Source organism: Caenorhabditis elegans, chromosome V (genome assembly GCF_000002985.6).
Source record: "Caenorhabditis elegans chromosome V".
NCBI classification, from domain to species: Eukaryota; Metazoa; Nematoda; class Chromadorea; order Rhabditida; family Rhabditidae; genus Caenorhabditis; species Caenorhabditis elegans.
In genome coordinates, this window is record NC_003283.11 from 14,154,251 (window position 1) to 14,166,964 (window position 12,714).

Genomic DNA, 12,714 nt, shown 5'->3' on the forward strand with positions numbered 1-12,714 from the left:
CTGCAAAAACCCTCACTTGGAGCAATTTTGAGCTTTTCAGAGCAGTGAATCGATACAACTTTTTAGATCGACTTTTTTCTAGTTCAAAGTGCCCCTCTGCTGCTAAAATATTTTAAACCAGCCGATGACCGCGCCTCCGGCGCGGCCAACGACTGGCGGAGTTTAAAATGTATAACACATAGATGTCCTTTTAATCATTCAAAAATGTATCATTAAAAAAGTTGAAACTTCATCGATTAAATCGCATTTTCTTCTTCCATGGTATTCGATTCAGAAAATTCAAAGAGACAGTTAGAATGTTCTGATTTTTCTACACTCAAAATTATAAAACTGCGTTGCGTGTACGCCAAAATAGTCCCCGCCTTTTTCTCGTTCACTCACGGGGAAAAGGCAAAAAGCGGTACCCCAGGTAATATCAGCCGCCGACATCATTCGAGGTCCGCGCACCACACTATTTTTCTCACTGTTGGCGTGGCGAGCTGTCCCCCTCCCCCGAAAAAATTCCACAGAGTTACAGTTTTTCAATAAGTTAATAACTTTCCTTAACTGGAGAAGTCTGAATAATTAACTACTAATAGTAAGTTCTTTGAATATAGATGTGACGAAACAAATAAAAACTCCTACAGTTATAGGAGGTTGTAGAGCATTTCAGAACTTTTTTGAATTTTCCAGATGATTCTAGAACATTCTAGAATTTTCTTGAAACTTCCAGAAGGTGCTGAAACAAAAAATTGATTCCAGAACCAAAATTTGAATTTCCCGCCAAATGTTTTCCTCAGAAAATTTGAATTTCCCGTCAAAATCTTTTTCTCAGAAAATTTGAATTTCCCGCCAAAATTTTTCTTGGAAATTTGAATTCCCGCCAAAATTTCTTTTCTCATAAATTTTGAAGCTCCCGCCCATATTTTTAAAGGTCCCACCACGATGGGTCTCGCCAGTTCCAGGTGGTACTTAAGCTAACAGAAAGTTTCTCAGAAAATTTGAATTTCCCGCCAAAAATTTTTTCTCAGAAATTTTGAGTTTTCGGCCAAAATTTATGGGTCTCACCACGAATATTCCAGAATTTTTTCGAATTTTCCATAAAATTCTGGAACTTTCCAGAAGGTTCTGGAACTTTCCAGAAAGTTCTGGAACATTCCAGAATTTTCTCGAATTTTCCAGAAAGTTCTAGAACATTATAGAATTTTCTGGAATTTTCCAGATGATTCCAAAACCAAAATTGAAATTCCCGCCAAAATCTTTTTCTCAGAAAATTTGAATTTCCCTCCAAAAATTTTCTTCTCAGAAAATTTGAAATTCCCGCCAAAATTTTTTCACTGAAAATTTGAATTTCCCGCCAAAATTTTTTTCACTGAAAATTTGAATTTCCCGCCAAAATTTTTTTCACTGAAAATTTGAATTTCCTGCCAAAATTTTTTTCACTGATTGAATTTCCCGCCAAAATTTTTTTTACTGAAAATTTGAATTTCCTGCCAAAATTTTTTTCACTGATTGAATTTCCCGCCAAAATTTTTTTTACTGAAAATTTGAATTTCCTGCTAAAATTTTTTTCACTGAAAATTTGAATTTCCCGCCAAAATTTTTTCACTGAAAATTTGAATTTCCCGCCAAAATTTTTTTCACTGAAAATTTGAATTTCCCGCCAAAATTTTTTTCACTGATTGAATTTCCCGCCAAAATTTTTTTTACTGAAAATTTGAATTTCCTGCCAAAATTTTTTTCACTGATTGAATTTCCCGCCAAAATTTTTTTTACTGAAAATTTGAATTTCCTGCTAAAATTTTTTTCACTGAAAATTTGAATTTCCCGCCAAAATTTTTTTTACTGAAAATTTGAATTTCCCGCCAAAATTTTTTTCACTTAAAATTTGAATTTCCCGCCAAAATTTTTTCACTGAAAATTTGAATTTCCCGCCAAAATTTTTTTCACTTAAAATTTGAATTTCCCGCCAACATTTTGGGTCTCACCACGAAGGGTCTCACCACGATGGGTCTCACCACGATGGGTCTCACCACGAAGGGTCTCACCACGTAGGGTCTCACCACGATGGGTCTCACCACGAAGGGTGCCACACCCACTATTCTCACTGAAATTTGGGCGTGACGTCACAGACTACAAAGACTACATAGACTACAAACTCCGGACAGACGAACTGTATTTTTTTATATATTTAATGATATTTTCAAATGCCACAGGTTTGTATTTGTAAGTTTTTTTAATTCTAAGTTTTTGTCCAGACTTCCATTTGAATAGTAAATCCTTTTCAAAATTCACTTCTAGTAAAAAAACATAAGTTTCTACTTGAAGTTTCAGTATATTCTTATTATACATCACATCTTTCTAAACAATTTTATTCCACTTATCTCCAATACCCATCTACATCTACACATATCACTTGCACCTTTTGTCTACATGCTCGCTGAGCCATATATGCGCACATATACAAAAATGATGACTATAAAAAGTGATGATAAATAAAGAGCGCTGGGCGGGCCTTAACGGCCCACATACAGTTTGCAGACAAAAACCTGGAACCAACACAGAATTCCAGTCATTCAATCTGATTTTTCTCGCATCAGAATGTTCTCTTTTTCTAGAGCTGTTATTATATTCTTTACTATTTTCCCATTGATCTCTGCAACTGGACATCTTCGGTTGGAACTAACGTCGTCCAAAAACTTTATCTTACAACTGAAGACGAACACAAGTTTCCAAGAAATCCAGCTTGCTATGGGTAATCCAAGAACACTGAGCTTCCACCCAAAAGACCATCAAGAAACGCTTGAGATCTCATTTTCCAATAATGTTAGCGATCTGACAACAGTGGAATATCATATGAATAGTAATGAACTCAATACTTATCAAACTATTCTATTCTCTGACGCCGTTTTATTGGTTCAGTCAGTTTTCAAGTGTGATACCGGGTTCGTTGGAGATAAATGCCAAGATATTATTACTTCTACCTCTACCACAGTGATTTCCACAACTACAACAGAAATCAAAACTTCAACTACTAAGGTAATTATAGTAATCAATGATGTTCCAAAAGAAGCTTCGGCCCTGCAACAGTAAGTTTAATTTCTCAAAGTTAATAATTTCTGATTAATCAAAAACATTTTCAGATCCATCTCTTTAAACGTCATTCATTGCTCCGTGCTCATCGTGATCATCATAGTACTTCTCATTCTTATCATTATCGTCTACATCTTCCTCCGTCCACATCATCAAAAACACGTTTACATTCAACCGGAATCTCCAGCCCAAAATGAGAGAAAATGCTCTGTTCTCCTTGAAGAATCAGGTTATTTTTCGCCACTAGAAAGCCCAAGATATACGGAAGCTCCACATACTTTCTTGAAAGTTTCTTATTAATATTTCATATTTTGTGTAATAATTTAATAAATACTGTAATATTTTTTCAGACTATTCATTTTAGCAAAAGAAAAAACAGAAAAAAACATTTTGATGAAATTCTAGAAAAAAATTCAAGCTCTGATTTCAAAAATGCCGAGTTGTACTAAAATTTTGGTATACTTAATTTATCAGTTGATACCCATTCCGAGATCGTCGGAAGAATTGATAAGATGAAACATAGACAATTCCACCTAGAAGTGTTCCACCAAATAAAAGTAAGCCGATGCCTGAAATGTTTGGACTTTAAGGTACAAAATATGAGTTTTTTAAACTTTTTTTCTTATTAGTTTCAGCGAATAAAACTAAAGTAACAAAAAACAGAACTTACTAAATCCTCCATCACTTTCACTTTCTTCATTTTCTATGATTTCCACTGGCATAAATCCCATCCTTTTATTTATTACTCGTTTTCTTCCCTTTTTAATCCATCTACTCATCTCCAATTCCGATTTCCTTTTCAATTTTTCGCTCTTCAAAAAATTCTCCCGTTCAATTTTTAGTATTTCCATTTGCTCGACAGTTTTATCGACGTCAAATGTTATTTGATCCATGTGAGTGATTATTGGAGCAACTAAATTTGTAATGATAAATGTGTCAAGTGATGGAGACCATTCTTCTTTGAATGACTTTTGACCAGCGGTACTGAAAATTAAAACAGAAACTACATATAACCGTAGTTTGGAACAGCGCAGTTTACCTCCAAAATTCATAAGCTTTAGCATAATAGTTTTTCTTCATTCCAGGCATTGTCAGATTCTGATCAAAATCAACCAAGAAATACTCTTTATTTTCTTTTGTATACTGTAGCCAAGGTTGATCTGTCGAAGGAGATGGATCTTCAAAATTGATAAAATCAGCAAACATTCCACTATAAATATACTCAATAACGTAATCTTTTGGAGCAAAAACTCCTCGGTGAGTTCCAAAAGTGTAGATTAAATCTTCAGAATGATGAGGTGATTTCACTTTCATATATTTTTTGAATGCAGGTCCTGCCCCGCTGTAGGCATAGCTGAAATGCGAAAAGATTGGAATATCAATTATCAATATGTAGTTTCTTTTTTAGTCTTGATTCTCATTGCTTAACTATTCAGCTCATATGTCAATTGTCTACCGTTTTGCTAACAATTTTAATAGAATGTATGATCAATTAAGGAGTACAATAAATAGACGCAAAAATAAATTCAAAAAAATTTCGTTACCTGTACATATAAACCTTTTTGCCTTTTCTCGCATGTGCATCTGCTAAGTTAATGGCTTGCGTGTAAAACTCCATATCATCTGATAAAGATTTCGAATCGGATCCATTAATATACCATTTTTGACATTTCGACGAAAAATCTTCTGACTCCTTGTAGATCTCTATTCCAATTTGATCGCAAAGATTTTTTAAGAATGTTTCCTTCGTCTCAAATTTTGAATAGTTTGAGTTACTGATATATCTGAAAATTTGTAATATGAAATCAAATGTTTCAGAGTACCTGCCCAGTGTCTTGAAGTTCTCTAGTTGTAGTTCCTAATAATGTATTGATTGAAAATATGGACTTTTCCGAATATAAGTTATCTGGATAATCAGTTATAAACTCTCCATCAACTGGCGGAGCTCCAAAGTAGAATGTCGAGTTTTGAAGCAACCAAAGTTGAGCATCAAGTAACTCTTGAGCAGGCTTCTTTCGAAGGCAGGAGTAAACCTATAGGAAATAGTTAACACAAACATTAATATGAAATTTACCTGTTCAACTTCATGTTCAGGAAGTTTATTAAAACCATATTTCTTTGAATGACAACCAACTCTTTCAGCCATTGCTGTCATTCCTTTGAAATTTGATTTCTTGGACATATTAGTCATTGGTCCACTCATGACTATTTGCTGATGAATCAATCCTTTTGTTAAAGGAGAGATCGTAAACTGAAAATTGAAAAATTGAAAAAAAGGTTCACCCTTATAATCATACCGCAGCTACCACACCAGCTCCTGCCGAGTGCCCAGCCAAAGTGATTCTATCTTTATTCCCACCAAATTGTTTTATTTCTCTTCGTACCCATTTCACAGCTTCCAGGGTATCTGTAATTGTCGCCATATACCAAAAACGAAATATCGAAGCAACGAACCAAAAATTCCCACATTCTTATCACCCTCGAACCCATTGAGATGCCCAAATCCAAAAATTCCAAGGCGATAATTTATAGTGACGACTACAATATTCCTGTCTTGCCCCACAAAATTATTCACTAAAATTTCATGGTTGAATGTGGCAGCTGACTCAAACAGATATCCGCCTCCGTGCACTATAATCACCACTGAACAGTTTTTCTGAATATCGTCTTGATGGTTTAGGAATAGATTATGCAGCTTACATTTTCCAGGCAATATTGATTTGTCAAAACATTAAGATACAAGCAATCTTCTGAAATTGGTCCTCCAATTCCTCCATTCTTGTAGGTTTTTCTGAAAAAGGTAGTTTCACATGCCCAAGGCAAACGACGCTGGGTCTTTAAAAAATTCAACCCATTTATTTTGAAACATTATAAGTGGGAAACACTTTTGGAATTTTTGCGTTTTTTAAACTGGAACATTAGTAGAGCTCAAAACAAGAATACTGTAAAAATTCAACAAATGCAATGTCCTTAAAAAAATTTTCTTTAACTGTTGATCAAAAACCTTCTACTCCGTTTAGAGCAGTCGCTGCTTCTTAGTTTTCAACGACTTTTCTTATCACAAATGAGCAGACTGTGATGTGCGTTTGACAAAAACGTAGTTTGAAATGAAAATCAAAGAGTTTTCCTTGTTCTGATCATTGAAATAAAAAACTAACGTTGAATTGCTCATACACGCAGGTTTGAACTTTTTTGTCTCCAGAACTCCACTCCATGTTTTTTGGGGACGTGGTTTCCGGAATCGAAGATCTCCGATCGGTGGTTCCACGTATGGAATACCGAGGAATGCAATAGCAGATTGATTTCCAAATGGAGAATATGTAGAATTCAATTGTTTTCCCTCAATTATACCGGTCCTGAAAAGTTCTTAAGAAATTTTTGGAACTAATTCAAACATTCAAACTCACGATAATTGAACTTTTGTTGAAATAGCAAACTGTGCCGAAAACCAAAGAAGCACGACAAATTTAAAAATCATGATTAAATTTTAAACTAAAAGTCTAGTAATGCGGTCGCAGAGGAATAAGAAAGTTGTGCCTCCTCTATCAGTGTTTTTCGAAAATTTATATTCTAAATATTGATAAAAGACAAACAATTGGAATTGACTTGACCATGAGAGTCATATCACGAGTCGACAAAAAACACAAATTTCGAATGATTTTTGTTCCAATAATGCAAATTTGCGATTTCATAAATTGTGTAATGTTACTTGAAAGTAAAAGTCAAAGGAAGCCTTATTTTATTGGTATAGTAAAAATAAAGTAGATTAAAAAATCAAAAGAGTTCTGTCAAATAAACATCGTAAAATCCTCCAGTAAAAACAAAAATTAAAAAAACAAATACATTATCCTTTAGTCATCTTTTTTGCTAATTTTTTTTTTCAGAAAATATATAAACACGTCTATTCGGATATTTGGTCTTTTTGGATTATTTTTAGTTTTTTATAACGGTCAGAAAAAATATGCTTCAGATGTTACAGATGCTATGATTCAGGGATCATTTTCTCGTGTAAAACTTCTGGTTACCAATTTGTGACGGTTGGTTCTAAGATCATGTTATCTCGATGTCTTTGATGTGTGCTGATTTATGATGATCAATTTTAATAACTTTGTACAGTCTGACAGCTAAACATGCGAAAATATTCTTTATTTTGCATAAATTTCTATGTAGTCAATTTTAAAAATGTTTCATTTTATGCTTTTTTTTCAAATAAAAAGTTTTCACAAAATCATGCATTAGTCATTGTAACAGAGACATTTGGATTCTTGAATGCTCTAACAGCACACATATCCGTCGCACGATTTTCGGCCGGCTTCTTGTTTCCGGTTATCACATTCAGGTAATGAGGAACAAAAAGGATATAAGAAAATGGTGAGCAGATTGGGGAAAACATGAAAGCAATAGAGACGAGATATTGAGCAATATTCACAGTAATATAACGACCGAACATTGCTGCAAATATGAAGAATCCCAGAAAGATGAAGGTTGGAAGAAACACTTGGAAATTGATAACCTGGAAATATTTTTGTTCAGTGAAATGGAAATAGGATGAAAATTGATTACCTTTACAAGTCGTGCATTTAGATTTTTCACATCGTTTTTATCGGAACCCATTTTGATGGCAAAACTTAGAAGTGTATTCCGAATCCATGCATAAGCAATCAGAACCAGAACGGATGTGATAAATAGTTGCAAGATAAGCGTAATTGTTGACCGGTAGACAATATGACCTCCCAAAATCAAATGACTTGATGCCAATCCAAAAGAGTCTGGAACAACGAATGCTTCGTTTGGATCGTATGACCTGATCCAGGCGGCCATATGGATGAAGGATGGGATTGATAAGCAGAGTGCAACGAAGACAAGACTTTTGATTGAAGGATCACGAACATAAAGAATGTAATAACGAAAAATGTAGGATGATATCATCCAAATTAAGTTGCACTCCAAGAAACATAACATGAACATATGCCCGACATAGCAAGCAGTTGGGCCGAGACGAGTGCATGGTCCAGTTGGAATGACCAAAATGGAAGATCCATCAGTGACGATTCTGGAAATATAAATTGAGGGTTAATGTGGATATTTTCTATAATTATTTGTTAATATTGAAATAAGTAAGCTTCATGGAGAAAGTTTTCTTACGTGGGAACGGGAAATATTGTTTTAAAAGAAATTCAAAAGGAGAAATTTAATTCGATCCTTCGTACTGGATTTGCAAAACCAAAAAACTTTCAATTGAATTAGGAGAGGACTAAATCAAAAAAATATAACACTTAGACGCTGTTTTTCAGGAATTTGCTTCAATTGGGAAACCTTCCATTAAAATGTTTGACTAACCTTTGCATTACGAAAAAGCTCATTGCCGACGTCAAAATATCAGTGAACGTCTTAATTGTGATGATTGCCGAACATGGACGCATAATTTTCGGTGATTTTGTCAGCGCCAGATACATCATAAACGCATTGAGCGTGACGCCAGTTACTGACAAAACCGTATGAAGAAGCTGGTAGAGCATGACTTCTAGATGAGATGTGTGGCGGTGTAGCTGTCCTATTTATACTAGTATGTCTATGGGAAATATCAGAACAGACTAATCATTGTACTATAAAGGAGATTGTATGAGACTTCAAATTTTCCCACTAATGATTCATGTACGAGATGGGTGAGAGGTGTTCTGACGCTGAAAAAAAAGAACGAGATTATTATCAAACTATAAATTTCAATGCATGACTAAATCCCTGACGTAAAAGATTTCAACGACCAGACAATGCAACAAAAAAGAGACAAAATGGTGGTTTGAACTTGGAAAATACTCTAGGAAACGGGTGCTCAGAGACCGCCCATTCTCATTTCTGATTTGAATTTCTGACAATATGCCTTCTCAGTTTCCCCATCATATGAACATGAACACAAATGATTGTATCAAAAAAGAACTTTAATGTGGTTTATTTGACAAAAACAGTTGTTTATGATAGAAGCTCGTATCCATCTCGTGCACGTTTTTGTAGTATGACATTGGGCAATGTGACATACAAAATTCCACCGAAAAGAGTTCCAGCACTGATGATAAGGAGAATATCTGTAATTGAAACTGATAAAAGTATGAATCCAAAAAATTTGTTTTTACGGAAACGAATGGTGAGAAATGTTTTTCTCCAAAAAAAATAAGAAACAACTAAAAATTGATTTTATTTTGAAAAACTTTCTTAAAAATCTATGAGCTTCTCATTTAACGACAGGCTATCATAATCTTTAAAAATTTGTGTTTTTTAAGTGTTTTGTTTTGCTCACATGATTTCGAAAAAATAAAAATCCACAGCAAAAAAAAAACAAAAAGATCTAATTACCTAGTTTCGAGCTCTCATCTTCTTCATCTCCTTCTGTAATTTCTTTATTTGCCAATCCATTTTTTCTATTCTGAATTCGCAAAGCTTTATCTCGTCTCTTCGTTTCCATTTTTAGCTCTTGCGTTCTCTCCAATTTTTCTCTTTTCAAAAAATTAACTTCCTCCTTGTACAACAATTCAGTTTGCTCAAAAGTTTTATCAAAAGCAGTTGTAGTTTGTTTCATATGAGAAACTAGTGGAGATATTACAAGGGCACATGTAAATGTATCAAGTGATGGAGACCATTCCTCTTTGAAGGATTTTTTGCCCACCGTGCTTCAAAAATTATTTATAGAATTTAAATTCAAATATATGAAGTTTCAAATATATAAAGTTCTCACCTCCAAAACTCATAAGCTTCCGTATAATAATTATCCCTCATTCCAGGCGTTATAAAGTTTTTATCAAAGTTAATCAAAAAATGCTCTCGATTTTCTTTGGTGTACTGATTCCATTTTTGGTCTCCCGATGGTAAAGGGTTCTCAAAATTAACAAAGTCAGCAAACATTCCACTGTAAATTTTCTCTATAATGTAATCTTTTGGCGCGAAAATTCCTCGATGAGTGCCAAAAACATAGATCAAATCTTCAGAATGATGAGGGGATCTAACTTCCAAATATCTATCGTATGCTGGTCCTGCACCACGATAGTCGTAACTGAAATCTGAGCAGTTTCAAAGGTTTCCTGAAAATGCTTTACCTATACAAGAATACTTTCGTATTTCCGCTTGTGTGGGAATCGGCAAAATCAATAGCAGGTGTGTAGAATTCCATTTCATTCGATAAATTCATTGACGAATTCCCATTCATATATTGTTTTTGGCATTTCTTCGAAAAAGTCTCTGGTTCCTCATATAGTACATATCCAATGTGATCACATAAGTTTTCAAGCAATTCAACTTTTTTGTCAGCAAATGCAGGATCAATTATGTATCTGAACAATTGTTGTAAACTTAAAATTAATGTTACTCTCACGATGATTCTTCAACTTCTAGAGTTGTAGTACCTATCAAAGTGTTGATAGGGTAAATTGATTTGGAAGCATATAAATTTTCTGGATAGTCAGTTAGAAAATGCTCATCAATTGGAGGTGCTCCGAGAAAATATGTAGAATTTTGTAGCAACCATAATTGAGCATCTAGTATTTGTTGAGCAGATTTTTTTCGCAGACAAGAGTACGTCTGTAATTTATAAATGCTAATCAACTTGCCTCCCAGATGTAACTTGTTTCCCCACATTTTTCTTATTGTCTCCATTAAAAAATAAATTACTCAATAAAAATATCAAAACCTCACATTTTCCACCTGTTCCTCTGACAATTTATTAAACCCAATTTCTTCTGACAGGCATCCAACCATCTGAGCCATCACTGTCATTCCTTTGAAATTCGATTTCTTTGACATATTCGTCATGGGTGCGCTCATTATAATCTGTTGATGGACGAGTCCTTTTGTGAGTGGAGAGCTTGTAAACTGGAAATGGATTAATTTACAAAAATGTATCATTTATGTGACCTACCGCTACTATCATACTGGCTCCAGCCGAATGCCCTGCCAATGTAATTCTGTTTTTATTTCCTCCAAAGTTTTCAATTTCCCTCCTAACCCAATTTACAGATTCAATCATATCTGGAATTTTATCTTGAGAATTTATCTTATAGTAAAATTGAAAACATACCATAAAGTCCAAAATTCTTGTCTCCTCGATCACCATTAAACTGACCAAACGAGAAAAGTCCAAGTCGATAATTGAAAGTAACCACTACAATATTTCTGCCTTGACCCACGAAATTGTTGATCAGAATCTCCGGATTGAAAGTTGAAGCTGATTCGGTTAAATACCCTCCACCATGGACAATCATCATAACAGAACAGTTTTTCTAAACCTTTTCACTTTTCACTCTCAACTATTTGTATTAATTCTCACATTTTCCAAGCAATATTCATTTGTGAGGACATTGAGATACAAACAATCTTCAGAAATTGGACCTCCGAATTTATTTTTGTAAGTTTTCCTGTAAAATTTGTTCTTTAAAAAAAGCAACTGAAATTTCAAAGCTCCTGAAATTTTTTAAAGGAAAAAAGATATTCTAAAGTACTTCTCAATATTATATTTTTTGGTAAAGTTGTTGGTCTGTCCTTTTTCTACTTTGAAAGGTAAGCTAGTTTCGTTTCAACAATTGTTTTATTCTGGCTGAAAATTCTTATCAATAAACGTTGCCGAATGACATAAACAACTTTTGCAAACACAAATACACAACACTTTTAGTTGCGTCATTTTCCCAAAAGTGCAGGAATCAAAACTAACACTGACTATATTGAAATAACTCACGTTGCATTGCTCATACACGCTGATTTATATTCATTTGTTACCAAAACTCCTTCCCATGATTTCGGTGGACGGGGTTTTCGATATCGAAGGTCTCCAATTGGAGGTTCAACAAACGGAATACCCAAAAATACAGTAGCAGATTGATTTCCCAGTGGAGAATATGAAATGTTGAGGATTTTGCCTTCTATTGTTCCGGATCTAAAATATTTTCTCAAATATATTTTCTATAACTTCACTTTTTTTCTCTAAGTAAGTCTGGACACGATATGTTTTGTTGTTCCTAATTGACTGAAATTATTGCTTGGTAAAAAAATCTTCAAAAACCAGAGTAATTTGAACATTTTAATGAGAATTTTATCCCCTTTTAATTGTTGTTTATTCGGATAACCGGATAATATTTAACCAACCATAATACATGAAAATAGTTAAAACGTTACTAGTTCCAGACACAAAGAATCTTTTGAAATGTAGTATTGCAGTCTTTGATGTACTAGTTTTACGTTGCGAAGGTATTTAGAAATTGGTATTTCTTGTCTTCCTAATAGAGAAAATACAGTATTTAAAAAGTAAATGAACTTACGATAATTGGACTCTCTTGCAAACATACATTTGTATTAAGAGGAGTACGGTAGCAGGTTTGAGCATTTTAAAACAACTGGTAATTGGAAGTAGTAGAAACAAATGACTCTACCTTTTTTATATTTATTCTTGGAGTACATGTAAATAAAAATGATAAGACAAAAAGGGCATAGGCTAGAGTTCTTTGAAGTGCAACAGTTTTGCAAAATGGTCGTGTATCGTGTGAAAACTTTATTCAGAGCTTTTGATAACTTTGTCGAGATATTTACTTTTGGCAGTAGTGGGATACTGAAGCGTAGAGAACAGTACCAATAAAACCGGCTCCAAAGCATATAAATACAACA

The 12,714-nt window shown here is 34.0% G+C and overlaps 4 protein-coding genes and 1 non-coding gene across 5 annotated transcripts; 1 reads left to right on the forward strand and 4 right to left on the reverse strand.

Moving 5' to 3' along the window:
* Positions 1-2,517: 2,517 nt before the first annotated feature.
* AH10.2 (Transmembrane domain-containing protein) lies at positions 2,518-3,406 on the forward strand. The gene is made up of 2 exons (NM_074102.2): positions 2,518-3,068; positions 3,123-3,406. Exons 1-2 carry the CDS (start codon positions 2,581-2,583, stop codon positions 3,370-3,372), a joined length of 738 nt encoding a protein of 245 aa, NP_506503.1. The 5' UTR covers positions 2,518-2,580; the 3' UTR covers positions 3,373-3,406.
* A 6-nt stretch (positions 3,407-3,412) lies between these two features.
* cest-1.2 (Carboxylic ester hydrolase) lies at positions 3,413-6,612 on the reverse strand. Its single transcript, NM_074103.7, has 11 exons — positions 6,480-6,612; positions 6,231-6,428; positions 5,773-5,863; positions 5,527-5,728; positions 5,370-5,479; positions 5,147-5,323; positions 4,900-5,105; positions 4,617-4,856; positions 4,112-4,426; positions 3,743-4,056; positions 3,413-3,641 (listed from the first exon to the last, which is right to left on the reverse strand). Exons 1-11 carry the CDS (start codon positions 6,548-6,550, stop codon positions 3,535-3,537), a joined length of 2,031 nt encoding a protein of 676 aa, NP_506504.2. The 5' UTR covers positions 6,551-6,612; the 3' UTR covers positions 3,413-3,534.
* On the reverse strand, positions 4,036-4,056 carry 21ur-15383. The gene has a single exon (NR_069938.1).
* A 596-nt stretch (positions 6,613-7,208) lies between the features above and the next one.
* Positions 7,209-8,759, reverse strand: srd-26 (Serpentine receptor class delta-26). The gene is made up of 3 exons (NM_074104.2): positions 8,413-8,759; positions 7,636-8,125; positions 7,209-7,585 (listed from the first exon to the last, which is right to left on the reverse strand). Exons 1-3 carry the CDS (start codon positions 8,589-8,591, stop codon positions 7,301-7,303), a joined length of 954 nt encoding a protein of 317 aa, NP_506505.1. The 5' UTR covers positions 8,592-8,759; the 3' UTR covers positions 7,209-7,300.
* A 245-nt stretch (positions 8,760-9,004) lies between these two features.
* cest-1.1 (Carboxylic ester hydrolase) lies at positions 9,005-12,480 on the reverse strand. The gene is made up of 11 exons (NM_074105.4): positions 12,372-12,480; positions 11,792-11,989; positions 11,387-11,474; positions 11,138-11,339; positions 10,979-11,088; positions 10,756-10,932; positions 10,436-10,641; positions 10,161-10,394; positions 9,803-10,117; positions 9,424-9,737; positions 9,005-9,155 (listed from the first exon to the last, which is right to left on the reverse strand). The coding sequence occupies exons 1-11, from the start codon at positions 12,434-12,436 to the stop codon at positions 9,043-9,045; spliced, it is 2,022 nt and encodes a 673-aa protein (NP_506506.1). The 5' UTR covers positions 12,437-12,480; the 3' UTR covers positions 9,005-9,042.
* Positions 12,481-12,714: the final 234 nt, after the last annotated feature.

Bases quoted from the DNA above. Each gene is read 5' to 3' on its own strand.
- AH10.2 (NM_074102.2), top strand. From the start codon at position 2,581: ATGTTCTCTTTTTCTAGAGCTGTTATTATATTCTTTACTATTTTCCCA. The intron at 3,069-3,122 runs GTAAGTTTAATT...AAACATTTTCAG, and splicing joins GAAGCTTCGGCCCTGCAACA to ATCCATCTCTTTAAACGTCA.
- cest-1.2 (NM_074103.7), bottom strand. From the start codon at position 6,550: ATGATTTTTAAATTTGTCGTGCTTCTTTGGTTTTCGGCACAGTTTGCT. The intron at 5,480-5,526 runs GTTCGTTGCTTC...CGACAATTACAG, and splicing joins TAAGAATGTGGGAATTTTTG to ATACCCTGGAAGCTGTGAAA. The intron at 5,106-5,146 runs GTAAATTTCATA...TATTTCCTATAG, and splicing joins CTGAACATGAAGTTGAACAG to GTTTACTCCTGCCTTCGAAA.
- srd-26 (NM_074104.2), bottom strand. From the start codon at position 8,591: ATGCTCTACCAGCTTCTTCATACGGTTTTGTCAGTAACTGGCGTCACG. The intron at 8,126-8,412 runs GTTAGTCAAACA...TTATATTTCCAG, and splicing joins AGCTTTTTCGTAATGCAAAG to AATCGTCACTGATGGATCTT. The intron at 7,586-7,635 runs GTAATCAATTTT...AAATATTTCCAG, and splicing joins TAAATGCACGACTTGTAAAG to GTTATCAATTTCCAAGTGTT.
- cest-1.1 (NM_074105.4), bottom strand. From the start codon at position 12,436: ATGCTCAAACCTGCTACCGTACTCCTCTTAATACAAATGTATGTTTGC. The intron at 11,089-11,137 runs GTATGTTTTCAA...ATAAAATTCCAG, and splicing joins CAAGAATTTTGGACTTTATG to ATATGATTGAATCTGTAAAT. The intron at 9,738-9,802 runs GTGAGAACTTTA...TAATTTTTGAAG, and splicing joins GAAGCTTATGAGTTTTGGAG to CACGGTGGGCAAAAAATCCT.